Source organism: Daphnia pulicaria, chromosome 8 (genome assembly GCF_021234035.1).
Source record: "Daphnia pulicaria isolate SC F1-1A chromosome 8, SC_F0-13Bv2, whole genome shotgun sequence".
Lineage (NCBI taxonomy): Eukaryota > Metazoa > Arthropoda > Branchiopoda > Diplostraca > Daphniidae > Daphnia > Daphnia pulicaria.
The window spans coordinates 2,794,552-2,819,682 of record NC_060920.1 but is presented as its reverse complement, the minus strand read 5'-3'; the positions used below and the strand labels follow the sequence as shown (position 1 = coordinate 2,819,682).

At 38.3% G+C, this 25,131-nt stretch overlaps 5 protein-coding genes and 2 long non-coding RNA genes across 7 annotated transcripts; 5 read left to right on the top strand and 2 right to left on the bottom strand.

The window, feature by feature from the left end:
* Positions 1 to 969, top strand: LOC124310752 (cuticle protein 16.8-like). The gene is made up of 3 exons (XM_046774718.1): positions 1 to 12; positions 97 to 287; positions 344 to 969. The coding sequence occupies exons 1-3, from the start codon at positions 1 to 3 to the stop codon at positions 879 to 881; spliced, it is 741 nt and encodes a 246-aa protein (XP_046630674.1). The 3' UTR covers positions 882 to 969.
* Positions 970 to 3,720: 2,751 nt separating this feature from the next.
* LOC124310751 (cuticle protein 18.7-like) lies at positions 3,721 to 4,574 on the top strand (the record flags this gene model as incomplete). The annotated part of the gene is made up of 1 exon (XM_046774717.1): positions 3,721 to 4,574. A coding segment is annotated over one exon (684 nt), but the record flags the coding sequence as incomplete, so codon positions are not given.
* Positions 4,575 to 6,671: 2,097 nt separating this feature from the next.
* On the top strand, positions 6,672 to 7,613 carry LOC124312467 (cuticle protein 18.7-like). Its single transcript, XM_046776991.1, has 2 exons — positions 6,672 to 6,757; positions 6,847 to 7,613. Exons 1-2 carry the CDS (start codon positions 6,746 to 6,748, stop codon positions 7,465 to 7,467), a joined length of 633 nt encoding a protein of 210 aa, XP_046632947.1. The 5' UTR covers positions 6,672 to 6,745; the 3' UTR covers positions 7,468 to 7,613.
* Positions 7,614 to 11,773: 4,160 nt separating this feature from the next.
* LOC124312552 lies at positions 11,774 to 12,283 on the top strand. Its single transcript, XR_006910546.1, has 3 exons — positions 11,774 to 11,905; positions 12,036 to 12,107; positions 12,173 to 12,283. It is a non-coding gene; the product is annotated as an uncharacterized LOC124312552 (long non-coding RNA).
* Positions 12,284 to 12,462: 179 nt separating this feature from the next.
* LOC124310750 lies at positions 12,463 to 14,000 on the top strand. The gene is made up of 4 exons (XM_046774716.1): positions 12,463 to 12,819; positions 12,887 to 13,499; positions 13,587 to 13,897; positions 13,941 to 14,000. The coding sequence occupies exons 1-4, from the start codon at positions 12,463 to 12,465 to the stop codon at positions 13,998 to 14,000; spliced, it is 1,341 nt and encodes a 446-aa protein (XP_046630672.1).
* Positions 14,001 to 19,876: 5,876 nt separating this feature from the next.
* LOC124312463 lies at positions 19,877 to 21,397 on the bottom strand. Its single transcript, XM_046776984.1, has 7 exons — positions 21,208 to 21,397; positions 21,005 to 21,129; positions 20,717 to 20,918; positions 20,428 to 20,650; positions 20,218 to 20,348; positions 20,040 to 20,109; positions 19,877 to 19,912 (listed from the first exon to the last, which is right to left on the bottom strand). Exons 2-7 carry the CDS (start codon positions 21,025 to 21,027, stop codon positions 19,902 to 19,904), a joined length of 660 nt encoding a protein of 219 aa, XP_046632940.1. The 5' UTR covers positions 21,028 to 21,129; positions 21,208 to 21,397; the 3' UTR covers positions 19,877 to 19,901.
* Positions 21,398 to 21,988: 591 nt separating this feature from the next.
* On the bottom strand, positions 21,989 to 24,654 carry LOC124312557. The gene is made up of 5 exons (XR_006910551.1): positions 24,560 to 24,654; positions 23,018 to 23,088; positions 22,787 to 22,948; positions 22,447 to 22,688; positions 21,989 to 22,153 (listed from the first exon to the last, which is right to left on the bottom strand). It is a non-coding gene; the product is annotated as an uncharacterized LOC124312557 (long non-coding RNA).
* Positions 24,655 to 25,131: the final 477 nt, after the last annotated feature.

The window sequence follows — 25,131 nt, the reverse complement described above, 5'->3', positions numbered from 1 at the left end:
ATGAAGTCCGCGGTAAAAAATTATTTTCAATTTCATCTTAATCTTAATCCGATCTTAATTTTTTTAATTAACATTTTGCTGTTCCCTTATACGCAGATCGCCTGTCTGTTGGTGTTGGCTGTGGCCGCCCAAGCTCAATTCTTCGGATACGGTGGATACTACGGAAACTACGGTGCTGCCTATCCGTTCGCTGCTGGCCTTCGCGCCACCACGGCCTACACCGGAATCCCTGCAACTGCCAGCACCTATCCCGTCGCTTACGGCTACCCCTCATACACGGCCACCCAGTACCACGCCCAGGACGAGCTCGGCCAGGCCAGCTTTGGCTATACGCTCACCCCTGACAGGCCGCCAGCAACCTCCGTGACGGGTTCGGCAACCAGATCGGCAGCTACGCTTACATCAATCCGGAAGGCAAGGAAGTCCGTGTCTCCTACACCGCCGACTCCCGAGGCTTCCACGTCCAATCCAACGACTTGCCCGTCGCTTCCGTCGACAATTCGGTAGCGCCCGTCCAGGTTGAAGACACACCCGAAGTGGCCGCTGCCAAGGCCGATCACTCCGCCGCTATCGCCGCTGCCAAGTCCGGAGTTGCCCCCGCTGTCGCTCTTCCAACCCCAGTCCAGGACACCCCCGAGGTGGCCGCTGCCAAGGTGGAATTTGCCGTTAAATTCGCCGCCGCCAAGGCCGTCCGTGCTAAGCGCCAAGTATTTGGCTTCGGAGCTGCTCCATTTTCTTACCCCGGCTATGCCGTTTCCCCTTACGCCTTTTCGGTTGCCGCTCCGGCCGTCTACGCCACCCCAGCTGTGCCCGTCCGTGAGGCCACTTTGACCAAAGTCATCCACACCCCTGGTCACGCAGTCTCTTACCGCGTCGAATAAATTTTTGTGAAATAGCATCTCAAATTGTTTTTCTATTCTTCTTATTCTTCATAATTTTGCAAAATAAAATGTTTACTTAACATTGAAATCAATTTGTTTTTATCCACATCCACATATCGCATGAAAAGCCAGTTTACTCGACAGCGTTAAATGATTCGAATATCGTAATAATGTGTAGACCAATTCTTTTTTAAAAATGAAATAACAATAAGAAATAATTTTAAAGAAATAACCGCAGTGAAATTGTCTCCTCTCGACTCTCTAGACGTGTATTATTATTATTTTTTTCTTACACAATTTATCGCATGTTTGCTTTTCTAAAACAAGAAGTCAGTTGGCTCTGCTGTTGGCGTTGGAGCGTTTAGCCGTTTATACACCAGTGGGAAAAACCGAGAGAAAACAAAAAATTACGATTTATTTCGGGGACCAAATTGACTTGTTGTTTGGTTGGTCGACTCACTCCGTCAGCGATTAAAGAAAATAAGCTCTTTTAATTTTGACTATTTTAATTCATGAAATTGAAATTAGATAGAAAATTAATTCAAATTCCTAAATTGATTTTTCGTGAACTAACACACGTTAAGGGGAATAAAAAATTGAATGACATTAAATTAATTTGTAACAAATATTTAGTCTAATTTCTGTGATTCATGAATGCTGAAAAATAATAAAACTATTGAATTGAAAAAAAATCGATAATTCTTGTTTGAATTTAGGCAGGTTGGCATGGCCGCCTATATTAACATATTAACACGTAACATAGAAATGAAATCGAAATGAAACGGAGGCTGAAGAAAATAATTAATTGTGGACCAACATTTTTCCCGCGGTTATGTTATGACTAATGAAGAATTGTGTATAGGCCTAAGTGACATGACGTCACCATTGCCGGCATAAGAATCATGTAATCGCATGTAATCTGTCTTAAAAGAGAGAGCCCAACCATATCGCACCAGTTCACTCGTCTTTAGCATAAAAACATTTACACAGTTTCCGGATGCTTACCATAGCTAGTAGGCTAACAATTTTGTGCTGTCGTCTGATAATTTGTAGAAACAAATTCATTTTCTTATGGAACATGTTCTCTTTTCAATTGATTTAAGGTGTGATAACATTTAATAAAAACAGTGCGGGGCTATACATGTTGCATTGTTATGTTGATAAATTGTATATAAGTTAGATTAGAAATGGAGGAAAAATCACCGTCCCTCATGCCAGTGATAAATTCACCTTTCCTATATTTTACCCAAACGATAACGGAATCATGACGGAATATTGGAGCTCGTGACGTTCGTTAATATGGGAGCCTCTTTATGCGAAATAATTTCTGGACTAATAAAGTAAAATTATCCGGTCGCCAGCCGCAAGGAGACTGGTATACTAATACAATGTCTCCCATCATCGTCGGTCGACACCGTTTGTTGTTGGCATGCAAAGTTATACCTGATGCTCTGGACTGGAGTCCCAAAGGTCGTGATGTTGATTATGATGACAGAGTAGATTTCTACGTAGAGCTAATATTGAACTTCCGTTTTTTTCTATATCATTTCATGAACCGAGCATTTATGTTAGGATTACAATGAACGCATCCAATTAATTTCCCCAGACGAGACTCAAACGTGTAATTTTGGGACTGAAATCCTTATTAAATCGGTGCTTTATCCAGCGTTTAGCTACATAGTATTGAATACTTATCAAGCATCTATGTTAAAACGGACGTAACATTTTGAAAAGCAAATAATTTATGTTACTGAACCAAATGCAACTTTTATGTAGAACTTTAGATGCGAGTTTGCAGTATCGTTTTACTGGTTTTTGCATTAAGCACCGGTATTGAGTATTGACCTAGAAATGAAGGACGTAACCATATCACCGTTGGTCACTTGGAGAACTTTCCTTAGAAGTTTTTCGCGGGACACTGTTCCACAACCGACGCCGTTTGTCCTGTTGTAAACTTTGACGACATGGCACATACTAATCATCGTATAGTTAACATACAAATTTTTAATTGAATTTTCCACGGAATTCGTAATCAGTAATGCATTCACATTTAAAATACATTGTTAGGTTATACTATTCAATTATCCGAGGCGGGACTAGAACCCGCAATTTTCGGATGTCACCATTTTAATAGAAGTCCGACGCCTTATCCATTAGGCCACACGGTCTGGAATTTTTCATATTTTCGTATAAATTGAAACGTTAAAATTTAAACAAATATAAAATTTCTGTAGAACTCTACATGCGATATTGCAATATTGTTTTACTGGTTTTTGTATTATTAGGCACCGATATTAACCTAGAAATGAAGGACATAACCGTCACCGTTGGTCACTTGAGCCCTTCCTACTTTCCTGTGGAGGCATCTGGAGCACAGCCACACCTTAACTGGAAAGGAAAAGTAAAATGAGGAAGACGTGCGTGTGTGCACTGGTGTATCATTTCCTCGGTCTATAAAGCGAAAGAAGAACAAAATGCAAGGGTTTACAACCTTGCTGGAAGGCACAGAACCGCACCATCAGCAACGAAACTGTTTCGTATAAAAGCTCCGACATGTTGGGAACAAAATCAATTCACTCTCCTCCCTCTTCCGCGCTCCAACAATTTTTAAGCGAATCGACATGAAGACCTCAGTAAGTTTAAATCAACTAAACAATTTAATCTCAGAACTAGCTATAATAGCAGATGGAATTATTTGCAACATTTCCCAAGGTTGTCGTCGTCTTCTTGATGGCCTGTGCCGTCGTCTCTGCCCAGAACCCGGTCGGTTGGAACTACAATCCATTCCTTTACTACCCGTTCACCGCACAACCAGCGCCCGTCCAGGAAACGTTGACGAAAAGTTGCCGCCGCCCGTGCCGCTCACTTGGCAGCCCACACTTCCGCCGGAGGATCCAACAACAGGGTGGTCGCCGTACAACCTGTACCCGTTTGGGAACAACCGGCAGGTGCCGTTTTGGACACTCCCGAAGTTTGGGCCGCCAAAGTCGAACATTACCGCGCCCACTCGGCCGCCGCCGCTGCCAACGGAGTCGTTTCGACTCTTGTGCCTCTTCCGGTGGTCAGTTGGGGAGTCCCTCAACCCGTCCAAGACACTCCCGAAGTAGCAGCTGCTCGTGCCGCCCACTTGGCAGCCCACGCCACCGCCCGCGGTAAAAGATCCGTCCAGCAGCAGGACACACCCGAAGTGATGGCCGCCACCCTCGAGCATTTTCGGGCCTACAACGCCGCCGCTGCAGCCAACGGAATCATGGCCTACCTGCCCGCCAGATACGCCAACATGCCATTCGGTATGCCCCAACAGGTCCAGGAGACTCCCCAAGTGGCCGCAGCTCGTCGTGCTCATTTGGCAGCTCACGCTCACGCCACCGCCCGAGTAGCGAAAGTGGTGGTTCCCGTTCAGCCGCTTCCATCAGCGGTGGTCGTTGCTCCCCCTCAACCCGTCCAGGATACCCCTGAAGTTCACGCCGCTAAAATGACCTTTTTCCGCGCCTTTCACGAAGCTGCCGTTCGATCTGGTTAAACTGTACGCCTAGATATATTAAATTGTAAATTAGGTCATTTTCAAATTGTGATTGTTCAGGAGTCAGAATGTTGACTGTGAAGGCATAAAAAAATTGTCTGTTATTTTTTAAATGCTGTTACTTGCATTCTGCTATGGTTGTAGCACAATAAATCATATCGAATGATGAATCTTTTCTGTTGTTATGTTTTATATAATATTATATAGGTTGAAGACGCCTTACGTATATAAACCCAGGAAGCTCATCGTATATTCGTGCTCAACTGTCGTTCGTGCCACCGCCTAAGTTGAGATTTGAGAAGTAGCTTAATTCAAGCGCTCTGTGTGGCAGTAACCAGCAACCATTAAGTAGGAATCCTGATTTTACTGGCACAATCCGAGTTATTATGGCCCAGGTAGTTTCCATTTGGAAGCTGTCACTCACTTTGACCGTCATATACAGGGCGTTTCGAAAATTCCGATAAAAAGATAAATTGATACCATAAGTTTGCATTATTCTTTCATGATACTGCCGTTTTCTCTGGTAGATTTTATTCTTCGGTTCGTTGGGATGATATTCGTGGATATTCGCCTGGCAACTTGGGTCACATTCAAGAAATACATTCCGATAATTGATTGTTTAACACATCAAGTGACAGGCATTCCCTCTAAAGAACGCAAGGTCATTTTATTTACATCTACCTTGAGCTGGTCTCATAATGCTGAACAACTATCGTGTTGCATACCTTTACATGGAAAACCGGTTGGATGCGCATATATAATCTCTGGCACTAAATTATTTCTTAATATTTCAGTTTTATTTTTTTAAATTTTTTTATTTGTTGGGACTCTGGCTCCTCCAGGAAATAATCGAGAATAAATGGGGACACCGCAAATCTTGAAATGAAAAATGAATGACGTTCTGGGAATTCATTTGGTCCCCCAGCTCCGTCGTTTTCACAGAGATACTATAAGTGCATATAACCAAATAAGATATAATGCTGTTGGAATTGCCTTGTTCTATGCAAATCGGAATTGTACAAGTTTCGGATTATACGGAATTCTCGGTTCTATAATTGAAAGCCATTTTGCGTTTCGGCAAGATACCACACATAATATTATCGTGCTGCGATCAATTTTTCAATTTATAGATTGGCAATCACCAAATCAAGATAGATTGTAATAAACCTTGTCATCGCCAGGCTCAACCTTGTTCGATGCGACGAATTACGCCACTATTTTTCCAGGTAAATGAAAGATAGTCCTTGAAAATTGATAGAGTCTGGGCGAGGTTCTAGGAAACCTTTTCATTCTCATTTTGATCTGATAGAAAATGGAACTATCATATCATTTATACGATATTCATCTTCCAACTTTCCCAAGGAAAACAAAAAATGTTTAAAGCCAAAAAGCTACGAAAACTAACGAATGCGGATAGGGTGGGGTCATGATTGTACATACTAGGATTTTCACTGCGTATTGGTTGTATAAAGAATCGTCAGATTAACGCGAAATAAAAATTTATTATTGCCTTCTTTGTCAGTATAGCAACCAAACGACAACCAAACACGATCTGTCAAATATACAACTTTTTTCTTTTGAAATAAAAGTATTAAATTAAAATTATTGCTCTCGAATGGAGTATTCCCATTTGATGTGATAAAAGAATTAATATATGCAAATATGATTTTCCTGGACTGTTGATCGCCATCTGTGAAACTGTGATCAAGAAAAAAATGAATCCATATACCAGTTGCTAGATTTGGCTAAAGTAAATCAGGAAAATTCAGCCCGTTTTGAGTTATCCAAGTGAACGTAAATATTTCGTCTCAATACTAACAACACGTTATCTTTCGCGCATGCCAAAAATTCTTTTAATATCACGTACAAATGTCAAACACTTTTCACTTTTCTTCGTTTCGGTTTGATGTCAGCAAGAAACTTTTGTTACCTGGTCACATTTGGGTTGTTCGAGGTCACCTTATTATGGTTGGACAGGTGTTTTTTGACGTTTTAGTAATGTCAACTAAAAGATACCAGACGAACTCCACCCAAAAATAGAAAACTAAAACATCAAAACAGTATAGAATATCTACTATGTAGTATTTAAAAAAAAAAAAATATTGAGAAATCGGATGAAACAGCCATCGAAAAGAAAAGAGAGGGAGGGGGGATAATTGGCCAAAAAAAGAATGCTAGTATGCGGAAGAAGCGATGCGTTTCTAATAAGAACCTTGCTCGCGGGAAGAAGGCGTACAGCAACAGCGCAAATAACCACCAAGTATATAAAGCCCCTTTGCCTCTTTAATTTTCGTTAATTCAGCTCCGAATTACTCCGGCTAACAATCACAAGCGAATCGACATGAAAATCTATGTAAGTTCATTATTTCCCTTTGATTCAATTTAAATGTCAAGTTCAACTATAAGTGGTTTTATATACATTTCATTCCTTATTCAATTTAGATCCTCGCCGTTTTTCTTGCCTTGGCCTGCGCCGTCTCTGCCCAGATCCCGGCCGGTTGGAACTACAACCCGTACCTTTACTTCCCTTACTCCGCTCTCCAGCCTCCGGCACAGGAGACCGCCGAAGTAGCAGCTGCTCGGGCCGCTCACTTGGCAGCCCACGCCGCCGCCCGCGGTAAAAGATCCGTCGAAGACACCCCTGAAGTGAAGGCCGCCACCATCGAACATTACCGGGCCTACAACGCCGCTGCTACCGCCAACGGAATGCCGATGGCCTTCTTGCCTGCCCGTTATGCAAATATGCCGTTTGCTATGCCTCAGCCAGTCCAGGAGACTCCTGAAGTTGCCGCTGCCCGTCGAGCTCACTTAGCCGCTCACGCTTTGGCCGCCGCTCGTGGCAAACGATCGGTTCAAGACACCCCTGAAGTGATGGCCGCCACCATCGAGCATTACCGGGCATACAACGCCGCCGCTGCTGCCAATGGAATCGTGGCCTACCTGCCCGCCAGATTCGCCAACATGCCTTGGGCTATGCCTCAGCAAGTTCAGGAGACCCCCGAAGTGGCCGCAGCTCGTCGCGCTCATATGGCCGCTCATGCTTTGGCCGCTGCCCGAGGTTAATATACGGTTATCTTTGGAAAATCACGGAGAGCAAAGTCTGTAGATTGTCTTAGCTACTCGAAAGCCACCTGAAAACTTTGAATTATCCCTCATGATTATGAATGTTACAATTGGAAAAAATAAACCGTACGCTTCTTTTTCATAAATAGAGTTTTATACATTTATTCGTGTTATGATGATAAGGTCTCACATTTACAATTTTCCTATATAATTCGACATTTTTTTAAGGCTAATATTACAACATTACGATAATAACTTTGACAAATGGGTTGGATTAAATTTGTTTGTTTAATTTAATTTAATATCCCACGTAAAAACATCTCCTGTGAAGTTGTCGATATGAAATACTCCTACCAAAATGTATTAGCATGCGAGGACAATATTTTAAAAAATTATGTGTTCCATGAAGGAATACCAAAAAACTTTTAAAATGATAAAAATAAAAAGGAATTGTCAGAAGTGGGATTTTCTATCGGAGACCAGAATTCTTTTCAACCGGGATACCCGGGATAACCGGGGCAAGCTGTGAGCTTGAGTCTGGCGCCTTAGACCGCTCGGCCATCCTGACATACTTGCAAATATAATAAGTAAGAAATGTGTTGAAAAACTAAATCATTTGCTATTGGCAAATTAAAAAGAATTAATTATTTTCATTTATCGTTTATTACGTTTTCTAATGAGTAATGACTGTCAGTGGACTTTGTTTATCTCATACGGTCTCGCACAATGATTTCAGTTTGCCTAACTTTAAAGAGAAAAAGAGCTATCGTTGATAGTTGTCTTGATGGTGGCATTATCAAGTTAAGAAGACAGATTGGGATAATAACATTAAACCGCATTAAACATCCAGTAATGTACGAAGCTAATTAATTTTTGAATTTTAAGATTTTAATTTATCTGTCTTTGCTTGACAACTACTATATATCGTGTTACATTTACAAAAACCGGATGGATGCGCATTCGCTTGCTTGTTGATTATTTGAATTACTGTACTCGATTTTTAGCTTTCCATATATTCTATCGAGTCTTTTTCAAGTTAACCCGTTTCTTTTGCAGTGAATGGAATGGAGTTCTTGCAAGTTCAAGTAGCTTTATAGCTTAGTAGCCTATAGTTCTTACAAAGCAACAGTGAAATAGATGGGGATACACGATTATTAACTAAATAAAATTCCAGGAATTCCTTCTGCTGGGTTTGCCACTCTGAAGAACTCGGATCCCATGTTTTGTTCGCCTCCTGGAACAGATTCAGGGTAGGCTAATAACAAACTTGTGGCTCTGGGCACGGCACTGGCTCCCGATTGTTGGACGAAGGATCACACCCAAAAACATCGTTGATCGTCATTTGCGCTAACGTCAGAGGGTTCCTAATCCACTCTATTCCCTGAATTATCGAATAAATAAGGAAGTTCATGTTAAACTGTATTGAATGTAATATGGGTGCTTATGAACATTTACCTTGCTTACTGGGACGAAATAAACATGGTCAAGGCTTAGCAAAAAATCGATGAATTGTAAGAATCCTTGCATGACATTAGAATCCTTGATGAATTAGAATTCCTTGCAACATATAGAATTAAAATCTGAATCTGATTCAATCATTTAATTTGCAAAACGTCTGGTCAAAAAATTCAAATAAATTCACAAAAAGTGACCCTGCCAACTAGCCCCCCTCTCCCCTAATGTTGTAATACCGTTGGGATTAGTTCTGTTGCCAAATATTTTTTCGTAGGTAGGGTACATGCAGTTACTCACAGCATCGTCGAACGTCAATACAATTTACAATACATAATACAATACGAAAATCAATACCATTTTCGGAATCTCTTCTGGATTGAGGCCCATCGGAGGAGTTGTGCTCATGCACAAACAATCTGGCAGTATGCATATTGTACTGAAACCGTAAGTTATTTTAGTAGTTTTGTAAATCCCTTCAGATTTTAGAAATTCGGTGATTAGTATTGCGTCTTTTCTTACCTGTCACAACCATTGGTTTGTTCTAGTGTTAGCGTATAAGTAACAGAGAATAGCCAGATTTTTTATGGAAAACATTGCACACAACTATGGATGAGTTTGATTGCACCGCTGTTTATAAGATTAATGATAGCTAGCAACACAAAAGGCTCGTAGGCCCAGCAGGCCCGGTAGATATGTTGGTTGTAGCAATCCGTGTGCTAGCAATGCGTGACATATTCTCGCGCTAACGAAAAAACAAAGAGATGGGAGCGGAAAAAAAGTAGAATTTTACTTTTTCATTTTTTAACTTCAAATGAAACTGAGAAATATCAATAAAAAAAATTGAATATCAGACCTGATATAAAACTAACGCAGGCCGATTTTTTAAAAAAAGTCGCGTTTCCCTAGCCCTAGCCGTTTAACTGCAAAAAAGGCCAAAGTGGCCTAATTTGCATAAGGTCCTCTCGGCATTCCAAAGACTTTTAGAACCGGCTAAAAGTACTTCAGGAAATGTAAAAAAAAAATCTGAAAAAAATCAGAGGTGTTCTCACTACCTCTACCTATGCACATACCAAATTCGAAAATATTTGGTTAAAAAACTGTAGTACTGAGAGGACTGCAAAAACAGCGTTTTTGCATAAGATCCTCTCGGGCTTCCAAAGACTTTTGGTAGGTACTGTATTTAAAAAATCTAATCATCGTCTCACTAGCTCTGCTACGAACATACCTATGTCATTCATATCACTGGCACACCACTTTCAATTTGTAAACATATAACATATCTAAAAAATAAATAGTGCGAAGAAAAGATTTACTTGTTTCATGAAATGATTTTAGCATGTCGTCCGCGTTGTTAGAATTGCTGGCGACCAATGCGCCGTTCAGATGATCTTCACCAGTAAATCCCAATGAACCAGACTGTATGTTCGCATTCAGTCTCCCTAGCAATTCCTTTTTGGAAAAGTAGCTACTCATGATGGTTCAAATTAAATGAGAAATCATACAACACGAACGTGAAAAAAGAGTAGAACTATCCGACCAACAAAAAACCAAGCGTAACCATAGAAACACGCCACAGAACTGCCACAGAACTGCCACGAGAACAATGAATCTACCTCCAGGCTATATTGGTGGGCGGGATTAGGATTGATCACACTGCATCCGCCATGTTGTTTGCAAGCACGAGTCGCGCGCGTGTTTTTTGGCGCCAAAACAACGAGACAAATATTTACCTTTACTCCATTTTAGACAAATAAGATGAATATAGTAAAATGAAAAATATATATTTTGTCTCATACAAACATTTTAGACATTATGAAACATTGTAGAACATTAGACATTTCTTTGATAACGTAGAATAAAAATCTGGCAACGTTTTTGGATGTGTTCTATTTCGAAAGAACATTTCAATCGACAAAGAAATGAGAAACTAGTGAAGTCTAGACATAAACTTTTGATTCTTGTAAACAATGGCGCTTTCACAGTTGGTTATTGATCTGTGTAGCGACGAAGAAGAGAATTCAGATTCTTCAACTATTTCAGACGAGGAATACTTAGCAACAAGACATATTCATGATTTAGTAAAAGATGAGGTATGTAAACCATTTTTCATTTTTCATTGAAAACAACTGATTGAAAACTACACGTGCATGAAATCGCATTCCTGAACGTTAATGAGCTCATGCAAATGTAAATATTTAAATTCATGAATGAATGTTGTTGTTTATATTACCAGAAATCTACTATTTGGAAAAAAATAGCTGACGTAAAGAGGAAAATTGAACTGTCTTTAATCAAACAAGCAATGATTACTCACTACACAACATTGGGAGGCTTTGCAAATATCAGTGAAGTTCATTATCTCAAAAAATTCAACATAACAAAACAGGATGATTGGATATTACAGAATTAAATTCAAAGTATAGGGGAGACCGGGGCTATCTCGGACACTTTTTGTTTTTCCGCTGCCAAATGTTTTAAAATCTAAATTAAGAAAAAATAAAAGTATAGAGGTGATTCCCTGTTGTTAATTTATGTTTGGTAATTTTTTTAATTTTTTTCGTAAAGGTAAGTGAGTTTTATTTAATAAAATGTAAAGAGGAAAAACTGAAAAAAAAAAAAAAAAATTGGGTTGAATGGGACAGAGGCAGGGGCTAAATTGGACAGCTTTTTTCTCTGAAACGGCTGAATTATATTTATTTTAAGACGCACTGGTGAAAAGGGAATTTTTTTCTCTTTCAGAAGTGCTGTGTTTTTATTTATAATATCAAGTATAAGCGGAGATAATATAAAAAACGTAAAGATGGTTTTTTTTTTAATCTTTTTTTCGTTGTTTTTTCGGTGGGTGGTCATTAAACTGGCTATAGCTCCACCCTCGTGATCACGTGACTTTTTTACTTCTGTTTAGTCACAACCCTTGTCCTTGTCAAAAATCAGAAAGTCTTGAAAGTGTATTTTAATTTTTAGTGGAAAATTTCTTCAATAGGTAATTATAATTATGAATATACACTTTTGTTTATTAAGTGAAAGGTTTCATAATTTACAATTGTGTGAGTGACAAAAGTTGCTCGCGTTATGTGCTACAACAATAGTAACAATTTTGCAAACTTCTTTAGGAAGTGGCAGACCTGGATTATCCAACATATTAAATACTTTTCTCAAAGTACCAATTTATACAGTCGTGAGAGGTAATCTCACTTGTCTATACTGAAATACTGAAATACTAACATAAACGTATGTCTGATCATTACAGGTTTGAAAATGGTTCGTACCTACTACAGAAAGACTGAAAAGGTGCCTAGAGAAATATTGATTGGTGCACTGAGGCACTTGAAATTACTCGATAATCTTAATTTGCAAAAGATAGCATATAGAAAAGTAGCCGAAGGTTTTGGCATTCCTAAGTCAACCCTTTTCAGTCACTATCAAAAAGTGAAAGATCTTGATTCCATCCCTGAAAACTATTTGTCGAATGAAGTGCATAACAGACAAATCCTTAAGTACAAAGAAGAGGAGGAACTTGTGGAATATCTCAAGCTTGCAATGGAGAGTAACCATTCGTTGACTCCTAGTGAAGTGAGAAAGCTCGTTTATAGCTTTGTTATCGGCAATGGAATAAAATGTCCTTTAATGTGGCATGAAAACCACACTGCTGGAGCTGATTGGTTCACATCATTTATGAAGAGGAACAAGTGCCTATCTCTAAGAAAAGCTGAAGCTACAAGTCAAGCTAGAGCTGCCGGATTCAATTACCCAGTTGTTAACGCTTATCAACAGCAATTGGGTGCTATATTTGCCCGTCATACGTATCCACCAGATCGCATCATCAATATTGATGAAACTAGCGATCAAACTGTGATGGCGGCTGAAATTGTTGTTGCTATTCGTGGTACCAAGCAGGTATAAACCGTGAAATATTATATATTTTTAGGCAATAGTTGGTATTTAATTTTTTTCATTTGTTTAGGTTCGTCAAACCACAGGTGCCGAGCGAGGAACTAATGTTTCCATGATCTGCTTTGGAAACGCTGCAGGTGGGTTTATTCCTCCAGCTTTTGTCTTTCCGCTAAAGAAAGTAAACAGACAAAGTATGAATAACTCAATTCCTGGTTCAATCGCTTTCGCCAACGGGACTGGTTGGTTTGATGGAAAGATTATGGTGGATGTCATAGAACATTTACAGCGTTACGTGAAAAGCAGCAAGGAAAATCCAGTCCTAATCATTTGGGATAATTTCACAGCTCACTTGGATTACCTAGTAGTTAAAAAAGCAAAAGAATACGGTATGGAGATAATTACTTTGCCTCCCCACACATCCCATGAGCTACAACCCTTGGATGTGTCGGTGTTTGTAGCACTGAAAAAGTATATTAAGGCAGCTCACATGATTTGGTACCGTAATAATCCTGGAAAGCGAATTACCATCCATGAAGTTGCAGGATTAACAAGGGAGCCTTTCTATAAGGCTATGACTCCTACCAACTTAATTTCTGGTTTCAAAAGAGCTGGGATCTACCCTTTCATAATGTTTCAACCTGACGACCCCCGTTTCTCATCATCTTTGGTTACTGATCTGCCAGGTACAAAACAAGCTTCTTATATTGTTTTTATTGTTATTTTTTTTAATAATCAAAGAAAATTTTTATTTTTCACCCTCCTTTCATTAGCTACATCGCAACAACAGATTGCGGAAGCTCTCTTTGTTGATGAAATGCAGACCCCGATACATTCCATGGAGATTGAAGTTTCGAACAACATTCACACGGTGGAGAGGGAAGATAATGGAATGGATATTACACAGGAAGAAGTCAACGTCCCAACTATCGACTGTCGTGTTTTTGGCAGCACAGTAGCTTCGACGCAAGCTGAAAATTTTCAGCCAATGCCAAATAATGCTAGTGAAATTGTTGATGGAGTAGATGGAGTAAATCAAGAAAGAGCAGGCAACTGTGAAACTTCCGGTAGCACGAATGTGAGAGTAAAACGTGTACGTTTAGAAGAAATTATGCCAATTCCAAAAGTTATACAAATTGGCCCAAGACAAAAGAACAGAACCCGTATCGGAAGAAGCCGCGTTTTAACTGATCCCGAGGAAATGAATCAACTACAATTGGAATATTTAAAAAAACAAGAAAAGGAGCAAAATAAAGAAAAATTTAAGAAAACACGATCAGCTAAGCCTCTCTTGTCGAACAAAGAAAATATCTCAGGAAAAGGTAAACTCGTCGCTGGCAAAAGCAATATGAATTCACTTCCCGAAAAGGAGCCTTTACAGAAAACACGATCGGCTAATACTCGCTTGTCGAACAAAGAAAATATCCCAGTCGCTGAGAAAAGCAATATGAATTCAGTTCCCGAGAAGGAGCCTTTAAAGAAAACACGATCGGCTAATCCTCGCTTGTCAAACAATGAAAATATCCCAGAAAAAGGCAAACTCGTCGCTGGGAAAGACAATCTTACTTCAGTTCACGAAAAGGAGCCTTTAGTCGTCCTAAGCCGTCAACCTCGAATTGCCAAAAAACCAGCTTTTTTAGCACAAAACTATTTGTTTGATTAGGTTATTCACATGAGCAATGCATTATTCTGTTGTCTGTGGCTTACGTTGTCTTATTTATAATCAATGATTCTTTATTTGTTTAATAAGACAATTTACGAAACCTAATCTGCCAGACATTTAATTATGTGTTGTACATTGACAGATAAATTGATTGAACTGGTAACACCTTATCTAACTGTTTCATCATTAAGAACTGGTTAATAAATAAACATTGAAAGAAAAAGACAGAGATTTTATCACATCTATTCAAATTCTCATTGAGTCGTAATCCTTATTTACCAAATTCCAGTTGTGTTACAATCCAAATAGTTAATCAATGAGTTTCAAATTTTTGAACAGATAATCTCAAGACTTAGTCGACATAATCTCCTTGATTCTTCACCACTCTCTCAAGATTGACTGTAATGTTGTTTAGAAGACTGAAAACAAAGTCTTTAGTGCACACTTTCTGCCAAACTTTAAAAATTTCTTCCCATAGGCGCTGCTCACTAAACACTTTAATTTGCTTTTCATTCAGCTCGTTGATCATCACCTTCCACAGCCATTCTACAGGCATTATGTCGCCAAAACACCAGGGCCAATCGAGAAGAATCAAATCATTTCTGTTTTCACTGTAGAACTTTTTCATGGCAGCAGAATGGTGAACCGGAAACCTGAATAAAAAACAACAATCTTGTAATGAATATAATAATATATAATTTACAAAGTAGTAACTTACCAGTCATGGACATATTGAATCATGTTCGATGAAGTTTGTTCTCTCAATGGAAGCACATGATTTTCCAGGAGATTGCTGTATTTAGCTGAATTTAGTCTACCATCAACTCGAGAAATTGTAGAGTTGATTGTCGACATACAGCTCCAAGCAAGAACAGTATTGGGAATGTTAGCTTTTTCTGATTGGTGATATAAAGAGATTGTTCCGTTGTCTTCAAACCTAACAAGTATCAAGATGTGTATGTAAGTAACATGACTAATGATAATATACTGAACCACTGAGCAAATGTGTTGTACTTTACCTGAACCGTTGACTGTCTCCATAAGCAACACCAATTGTATATTTATCGCCATTCTTTATCATGTTCTTTGCAGCTGAAGCTCTTGAAATTTTTTGGTCGAGTGTCAATTCAGGACGAAACATATTGTTTGAAGATAAAACCAAACACACGAAATCGGAAAAATGTTTCAATCCACTAAATGTAATTACAAATGTTTAGTTTGGTCTTATTAATACAAAAATGAAATAAATTTAACCTACAATGGGCCTCAAAATGTGAAATCCTAAATTCGTTTGTGTTTTCACTTGTCAGTTCGCACAAATATGTCTAAACAGCAATATTTTGGCCCCTCCTACAGCTCCACCCACAGGAGGGGTAAAATGTCCTTTTTTACCCCGTTAAATGTGTCCAAATCAACCCAGACCCAACTAATGTCAAATAAACTAAATTATAATATATTTAGAAATACAATTTGTATAAAATAAAAGTACCCCCTTAAACTAGAAAAAAAAGCCTATCAAACAGCTATCTGGGTTTAATCATAATGTTTCTTAAAGTATAAAAAAATTAAAAAACTAAACGCTTGAAATATTTTTTCAGATTCCCATTTTTTTAATTTCCCATATAACTTGAAAAATAAACAGTATTTCAAGTAAAAAAGTTTAGTGGACAAATAAAACATAATTTAGCATATATAGTATTTATTTCGTAATTTTTTATAAACTTTTACATATTTTAATTGCTCTGTACATTATAGCCCCATGTCCCACATAGCCCCGGTCTCCCCTACTAATTATATTATAATTTTAACTCTTAACTTTTTTTTAAAACAAGAAATACTTTTTTAAGGTATTAAATGATGAATCGAAAGGGATATGTGAACGACTCTCAATAGCAACAGCAATGTACGCCAGTGTTAGAAAACAACGTGAAAATGTTGTCATACAGAAACACATGAAAACAGTAGACGACCTTATAAGTAAGTTAACTTGATTGCAAAATCACACATGTAATAATGATAAATTTTTCATTTCATCTATTATTACTTTTTAGGGAGAATCAACAAACTAGATCCAAATCTCAAAATTCCAGAAATGAGAACTATTATTCATAATTTGAAAAAGTTTACTCAAAAAAAGCAGAAACAATGTGAGGGGCGCATGTGCGAATTCTGTTCAGGAATCAACATTATGAAAAGTTAAGCCGAACTCGCAAATCATGTGTAGAAAGAACATTCAAGTCACTTTGGAAAATGTGTTAAAGAGTTCTACCCAAATGCTGACTTATTGTTGTCAGAGCAAAAAATTCAACAAGCACTCGAGAAAATGAAACACCTACTACTTGGACAAGAAACTTTTGTTGTTTTTTTTTATTCCAGAGTTAAAGGTAATAAAAAAATTTACTTTAATTTGTTGGTGATAATTATTATCTTTTTCAATTTATTTAGGAAATGCTTGACAATTTCATCAAAGAAATTGAAACAACTAAAACTGTTACATCTAAAAGGAAGTCTGATTCCAAGGTTAGCGACATTGATCCGCCCAAAGTGCCATTGATGGCTGAAAATTTTTTAAGAGGTGAAGATAGTCGAAAAAAATCAAGATCATCTAGTAGCGCAACAACATCGACTTCGTCGTCTGCTGCACCTTTTGGCGGAATTGGATCTCCAAGACAACTTACAAAGACACCTGGATCAAGTAGTAGCGCAACAACATCGACTTCGTCGTCCTGAGCACCTTTTGGCTGAATTGGATCTCCAAGACAACTTACTAAGACACCTGGATCAAGTAGTAGCGCAACAACATCGACTTCGTCGTCTGCTGCACCATTTACGTCCCATTCAACCCAAATCACATCCATTCCGCAAAGCGATCATCAAACTTTCCGTAAAGGGGATTTCTGTCCAACAATGTCGAGCAAACAAATAGAAGAATACTACAGGACACAATTACTTAAACGTGAAGAAATGATTTTACACTATCAACGAAAGGAAAGAATAAGATTGGAAAAAGAAGAAGATCTACAGAAGCGAAAGCAGGAATTCGAATTGGAACGTGCAAAGCACACAATCAATCTAATTGCAACACCAAAGCAATCTACATCGCATTACGTCAATACCAATCGCTATCGGAATCAAAATCCAATTCAAATTGCTGCTAACGAGAGGAATCAGCAGTTGAAAATGGAAGCTGCTACAAGGTTGAATCGCTTTCCAAACAAGTTTTTCATTGGTGAAAACGCAAAATATAACCATTATTTACTCGATCATCCGGAACAAAAAGAGTTCCCGTATTACTTGGTCGACACTGAGGGAGAAATCAGGTGCCATTGTCCTGAGCGCCCATCGGCAGTTTATTTAAACAATAACTGTCACATCAAATGTGCCAAAAAATAGATTATCTGGAAAATGCTCACTTTTTTTACCAAACTATGCTTGATTAACTAAAAAAATCCCTATTATTTTCTTTACAAAGTTTTTGTATATTTGGTTTTATTACTACAATTCATAATTTTCCAGTTCTGTATTCCGTTGATGTTCAATAATGCGTGGGTGTGGGGTTCAGTTACTTGTATTTCAAGAAATAAGAATTACTGGCAATACAAGGGGGAAACTAGAATGAGTGTCACGGCTGCCTACTGGCAGGTGCGACCTAGTTTGCCCTTTAGACTCAACAAAAACGTGACGTGACTTGACTCGACTCTTTACTCTCGACTGACTGCTCTCCGACTCTGCTACTACGCGCCAGATGGGCGTAGCATGGCAGACGGATCGATACTCCAGCCATGGATATTCAACAGGACAAGGGACACAAGACCCCATATGCTTCGTTCACCTCCTGGAATGGATTCGTTGTAGTGACATTCTTGCGGCTCTGGGCATGGCGCCTGTTCGATGGAGGAAGGATCGCACCTAAAGGTGTTGTTTACTTTCATCTGTTCCCATGTCATGGGATTCCTCATCCATTCTATTCCCTGTATATTTTGTTTAACACATACAGTTTCTTAAATTACTGTTTAATGTAGAACGCTTGTTTGTACTTTACCTTGCTAACGGGAATAAAGTAAACATAGTCAAGGGACGTCAAATAGTCGAGAAATTTTACGAATAATCCTTCAAGAACAGCCGCTTCGTTTACAATCCAGTAAATATGTTGATAGATACCGAATGGTGCCCGAGTTTTGTTATAGCGTTCAAAGTTGAACATGAAATAATCAAAAACCTCTTGAATGGTCAAATTTCCTGATCTAGAATCAATTTAATTTAATTTAATCGCATCAAGATTTCAATTTATACATTACTTAGGTTTATTACTTCAAACAGGTATCAGCCATACTGCATACCGAACCATTCTGACCGCTTTGCAATGCAACCATGGGAACATCCCAAAAACCAGGGTGTATTTCGTTCCCACATGAAGCTATCACGCAATCCTATAAAGTACATCAAACAATAAAAAAATTTATCCACCGGCTTGAGTTGAATGAATAGTTTTTAAAAAATATATAAGTTTCGAACATGAGTGACGCCGAAGTCCATTGTGAACGGCCATATAATGATCCATGAATTTTATCGATCCATGAATTGGATCCATGAATTCATCATGAATTGATCGATGAAATGGATCCATGAATTGATCATGAATTGATCGATGAAATGGATCCATGAATTTTATCGATGGCAACGACGAGTCAAAATTCATGCCCAAACTTTGTAAGGCGGTAAAAGTTGCATCACCACCTGTTTGTAGATAGCTAGGAATCCCTTAATTGATGAAGCAATAATAGTCTCTAGTTGGCATGAATGCTATTAGTTTTGTGCAAACCTGGATTTTATCAAGAGGAACATTGCTGCAAGTGTTTATGTTAATGTGTGCTCCCATTATTACCTGTCACAGTTAGTCAGAACAGGTTCTTCGTTCAGCGATTGGGTAATCTCCCATGCATTAAGGCTAAGCATTACTAAAAGAATCGGCAGAAAGTTAACAGGACGAAACATCCTGCAGAAATCTTGTTTGTCTTGGGCTCTACTAATAGCTAAACCTTATTTTAGATCACTAATGCCCAAGTGTGGCATACTTCAAGCTGCTTTATGCTCCTTAAAAAAACTTTATCTTTTCTTGCTTCATGTCCATACGGTGTGGCGATTAATACATTATAGTGAGTAGGAAAAGTACTTTTAGGTGAATTCATTCATTCGCACACTGTAAGACTTGCATCCCGTGGTGAAATACAATAACGGGTTTCTTCTAACTGTTTCGCTTTACCTTTGAAGTAAAATTTTATTACTTTTTTAGGACGTATGACGGATGTGTGACGGCACGATCATTCGTATGAAACCCGCTGTTTATCACGCTTGTAAAAGATGCTTAGTTTTATCTGTCATCCCAGTTTTGGCTTGTTTGCGTGTCATTTTAAAAAGATTTAATTCAACGCACACCTGCAGTGCTTTTAATACATTATTATGTTTATAAATTTAAACAATTTAGTACCAACAATGTTGTAAATTCCTCTGTGCAAAAAAACTAATTCTAACACAAAATAAAAATTTCAAAATCATTTACAACCGGAGAATTTATACGCCCAATCGCAAGCCTTAATATCTTGTTGGTAGATGGTTTCCGGATGAGCACAAGTCTGCGGATTGCTGTTATAAAATATGGAGAAAATAACCATTAGTACTTAAAAGCAATTATTAATATTGATTGGAATTAAATATAAATTTTAGGAGATTTAAACACTCACTAAAAGATAAGCATTTCCGTTGGAGCACATGAAGAAGGTTCTGGAACAGTTAGAGGCTGGATTCTGGTAGCTGTCGTACTGTTTATCCTTGCAATCGAAATAAGGCGGATTTTCAATCGGAGTCGTCTCAGCTGTTTGATTCGACAAAATGAGATTCGAATACAAATCAGAATAAGAGAAAACAATAAAGATAATTGATGTCAAACTTACTTTGAGGGATGATGGGCTCGGACGTGTCCAGCATGGGATATTTTAATGGACAAGGAACGCAAGAGCCCATGGTTCGTTTACCTCCTGGAATAGACTTGTCGACGTAATGGCAAACTTGTGGTGCTGGGCATGGTGCCTCATCGACGGAAGAAGGATCACAACTAAAGATATAATTTTCCTTCATCTGCGCCAATGTCTGAGGATTTTTCATCCACTCTATGCCCTGATATTGTAATCAAATTTAAACTATTAGATTCAGATTGTTAAGTGAGACTAGTTTACACGTTACCTTGCTGACCGGGACTATGTATACATAGTCAAGGGTCACCAAATGGTCTAGAAATTTAAGAAATCCCTCGAGAACAGCCTGGCTGTCAAGGAACCAATTAACATGTTGAAAGATGCCAAAAGGTGTGCGAGTCTTGTTAAAGCGCTGGAAGTTAAACATAAAGTAGTCAAAAATTTGTGCAGTGGTCAGATAAGAGTCCGGTCTGTTAAAAGTTTAAAAAAGAAAAACGTGTAAAGTTGTCAATACAAAGCAATATAACACCGTATAAAACCACCACACGTTTCTTACGGGAAGCAGAAAAAATCGGGCATGCTGCAAATGGAACCGTTATTATTGTCGTTTTGGAAAACGAGCAACGGGATTTCCCATAAACCAGGGAATTTTCCTGTGATACAAGGGGAAATGACACAATCCTGTCGTATAAAAAAGTATTAAGACATAAATATAAAACGAGGAGAAACTGTGTTAGAACATCAAATAACCCTTCGAACCTGCGTGATGCCGTGATCCAATGTATACGGCCAAATGGGACAATATTCCTTTTGATAAAATTCAGATGAGATCAGTCCAATAAAACCTTATATTATGGATCACTAAATTTTTTGCTGGTAACGATGAGTCGAAATTCATTCCCAAATTGTTCAGGGCGATGAACGTCGCGTCTCCACCTGTCTGGAGGTAAGGAGCACGGAATCCCTGTAAAAAAAATAGTAGCATATTTAGTTTTATACCACCCTACAATAGTGCGCATTCACACTGCCACTAACGCAGCGTTACGGAGCGTAGCGCCACTGGGCTACAGTGAAACGCTGCGTTAGTGGCAGTGTGAACGCACCTTAAGTGTTGATGATTTTTTTTTACGTCCGACCTCCTTTTCTCAGAAGTCGACGGAAGTGTTTTTCCAGTATATAAAATCTGCTTTATGCCTGTACAAAAAAAATAAATAAATAAAAATATTCTAGAATGTACGAAACTGAATAATAAAATGCTTAATACTACGTGACACTGTGGGATGCGATTTCGTGGCCTCGGTTGAAAAATTCGTTTACCAGTCGATAGTCTGTTCCATTCAGGCCTGTCGTGTTGCCAGTTCCTGATTCGTGAGACAATGAATTGTGTCTGATTCGTGATTCGTGTCTGATTCGTGTCTGATTCGTGACAATGTTGTGTTGAATGTGTTTTCGTTCGGCTGTAACATCATGTTACAGCCTGTATTAATGTTTGTCAGATTATACTAAAATTTCCAATTCGTGAAATGAATATCCTACCGTTGGGATTGGTTCTGTTTCCGAGTATTTTTTGGTACGTAGGATACATCCACAGTAATTCAAGGCATCGTAAAACGTGAGAAATACTATTTGCGGAATTTCCTTCGGATTCAATCCCATTGCAGGGCTTGTGCTCATGCATAAACAGTCTGGTAACACGCATTTCGTACTGAAACATATTTCCATAAAAGCCAGACAAAAATAAAACGATAACCTAATTCAACTTTAATTATGCACGTTAATGCACACTTGTGTTTTTCACATTTAACGGGTAATATTTAGAGCGACAGGGAGCTGACGGTCTTCCAATAGTTGGACGGAAATAGCTTATACGATGATAAAGAATGTAAAGCAGATAAATAGATCTCTTGCATGCTCAAACGAAATGTACGAACACACACTAATTCTTGCATGAGCTTAACAGTTGCACAAAATCTTAAATAGTTCGTAAAAGGATTTTACCTATCGCAAACAGTATGATTACGAAGTGGTTCTGCAGTCAGAGACGGCGTAAACTCTGATATCACCAAAATAATCGTTATCAGATACTTGGTGAGATGCAACATTGTTTCCTGTCGTAGTGCGCTGCTCTGTGATCGACTTATTCTGAATAAACTGATAAACCCTGTTTCAGTTTGAAGCAGATACCACAGGTGTTTTAAATGCTTATAGAGAACTGGCCGTCTTGTTGTTGTTGGAGGTTTCTAGAAGTTTAGAGGAAATGATTAATGGTACAGTGTAGCCTAATGTTAGGGTGAATGTTCTATCGGACATGATAGTGTTTGGCAAACCTTTTACTCACTTTCATTTCCTCGGTGGGGGAGCTGCACAGAGGTATTGTCTATTGTGTCGACAATTATACAGAAATGGTAGTTAGTCAAATGTGATTAAGGCGAAGTCTTTATTTCGCAATTTTTTGCGTCGATATGAGAGTATCGTCCTACCATTTGTACCATGGTTGTGCCTTGAATATCAGGACAAAAATTATTCTAATTTAATCACTTTATATTACGGACTTATCTCGTTTCGATACATGAAGAGTACGTGAAAACGTGCGTTAAGTACTTTTGGTGAAAGTTGGTGGCCTCAATTCGTTGTCGGCAACTGCAGAGCAATAAAAAATCATGATTAATGATGAATGTACTCACGAGTAACTTAAAACGTGCCCCATTGCGCACAACTACATACTACACTTAGACTAAGTTATGTCTTTGATCTTTTTTGAAGTGAATTAAATTTCAGCCGAAAATTTTGTGCATTTTGTCACGCATTGCCTTGTTATTTAGAAGCGCAGAATAAGGTCTGATAAACACAAAATTAACGCACACGTAATCGGATGAAGACAATAATATTTCAAAATAGCTCCCTTTACTGATCAGACGAAATACCCAGTTATGTCTACTCAATTATCCAGACATGCAGTCCTAACGATGGCGGTTTTCCGAATTTAAAATTACTACGTTAATAGTAAACTACGTAAAATAAATTGAAATTTGTCGGTTTTAATGAGTTAAAGCTGATTCAGTTAAACTAACCAGAAAATGAGTAAAAACTCTAACGTTAATCGACAAAAATGTCCTGGGAATTCACTTGCAGGAGCCTCCAGGATCGTCCTTGTCTAATACATAAGATCTCGGTTAGTCATGAAGTTTCACAGATTAGTTTACACGGATTCCTGAAATTCCACAAACGATAAATCAAATAAAGCAATGTCTACTAATAAAGAAGAAACCGGTACTGCCAGTCCCAGCGACGTTCGGAAGTACGATGACGGCACTTGTGCTATTTGTCTGAGTTCGCATGTCAACAAAGCGACCCCGGACTGCGGTCATGTCTTTTGTTTCCGATGCTTGATTGACTGGTGCCAGATAAAGCTAGAATGTCCAACTTGCAAGCAACCTTTCCAGAACTTTCGTCACGACATCCAGATTCGACCGACTTGCGAACAGATCTACACCCCCGATCCTCCTCTCGTTCCTGCCGACCAACAGCCAACGCCAGAGGTTCTCAACATAACTTTCCTGGACGGAGGGGAGCTTCAAACGTGGGTTGTTCGAACTCCCAATAGGATGATTGTGCTACTGATGCCACCGTTAACCCACGAAAGATTGCATCACGATACCAACTTCCAAACATGGTTCTTTAATTACCTAAATAGCCAACTGAACATCAACATTGTGGGCATGGTCTGGCCTTAATTGAGACACGTAGCTTATAGACAGGGCATGTCAGTTCAAAAGTGTTAAATTTATCATTCGATGAGAATCTGAAATACAAAATTGTCTTAATCTTCTAATAATAATGTTTTCATTTTCATGAATTACCTCAAAGTTACTAATCAAATCTCAAATCTGCATGGTAAAAGACTAAAAGTGCACTCTTTTAACTGTGTGCCTAAGTCTACTCTATTTCATTATTACTTTTTCACATTATTCTTGCTATATTTATATTCTCTTAATAGTCTTACTTCCTACACTCCTACTTTATTGACTATTCTTACTTTTCTTTTACTTCATTTTTTATACAAACAAATAATACAATATGATACTAGAAAGTACAAAAAGGGAGAACTTACTCAAAATTGCCCAAATATCCAAAGCAAATGGTCCATCCAAGTTCCAACACGGAAAAAAACCGCGAAAATGGACAACACTTTGAACACTATCGGTCGACGAACAATACTGACAATGAGGTATGGAGAATGGAGGTGCCTCGAATTCAGATTCAACCGCTAATCTCCAGAGCTGTGTTGCAAATCAAACTGTGATACATATTTAAAAAAAAAAAAGGATTAGATGAATACCACATATATTTTTAATAAAATTCTTTAATTTACTGACCATAATGTGAATCATTTATAAGTACTTATTCAATTCATTTTGAAAACGTGGCGTGGATGGGTGAATAAACGTGGAAACCAGTGCCATCTGCCAATCACAAATCTGATTGGGACTTTAAATGTTTAGGACAAATAACGGTGTGTTGTACACACTGATAAGTGATAAGCTGCCTCTGATCTTTGTTAATTTTAAATTAATTTAATAATCACTATAGGTTTCATCTATATTGAAATATGTGGGTTTTAAAAATGTGATGTCGATGAAACCAAATTTACCGATATCCTAGTAAAACATTAAACGACAAATT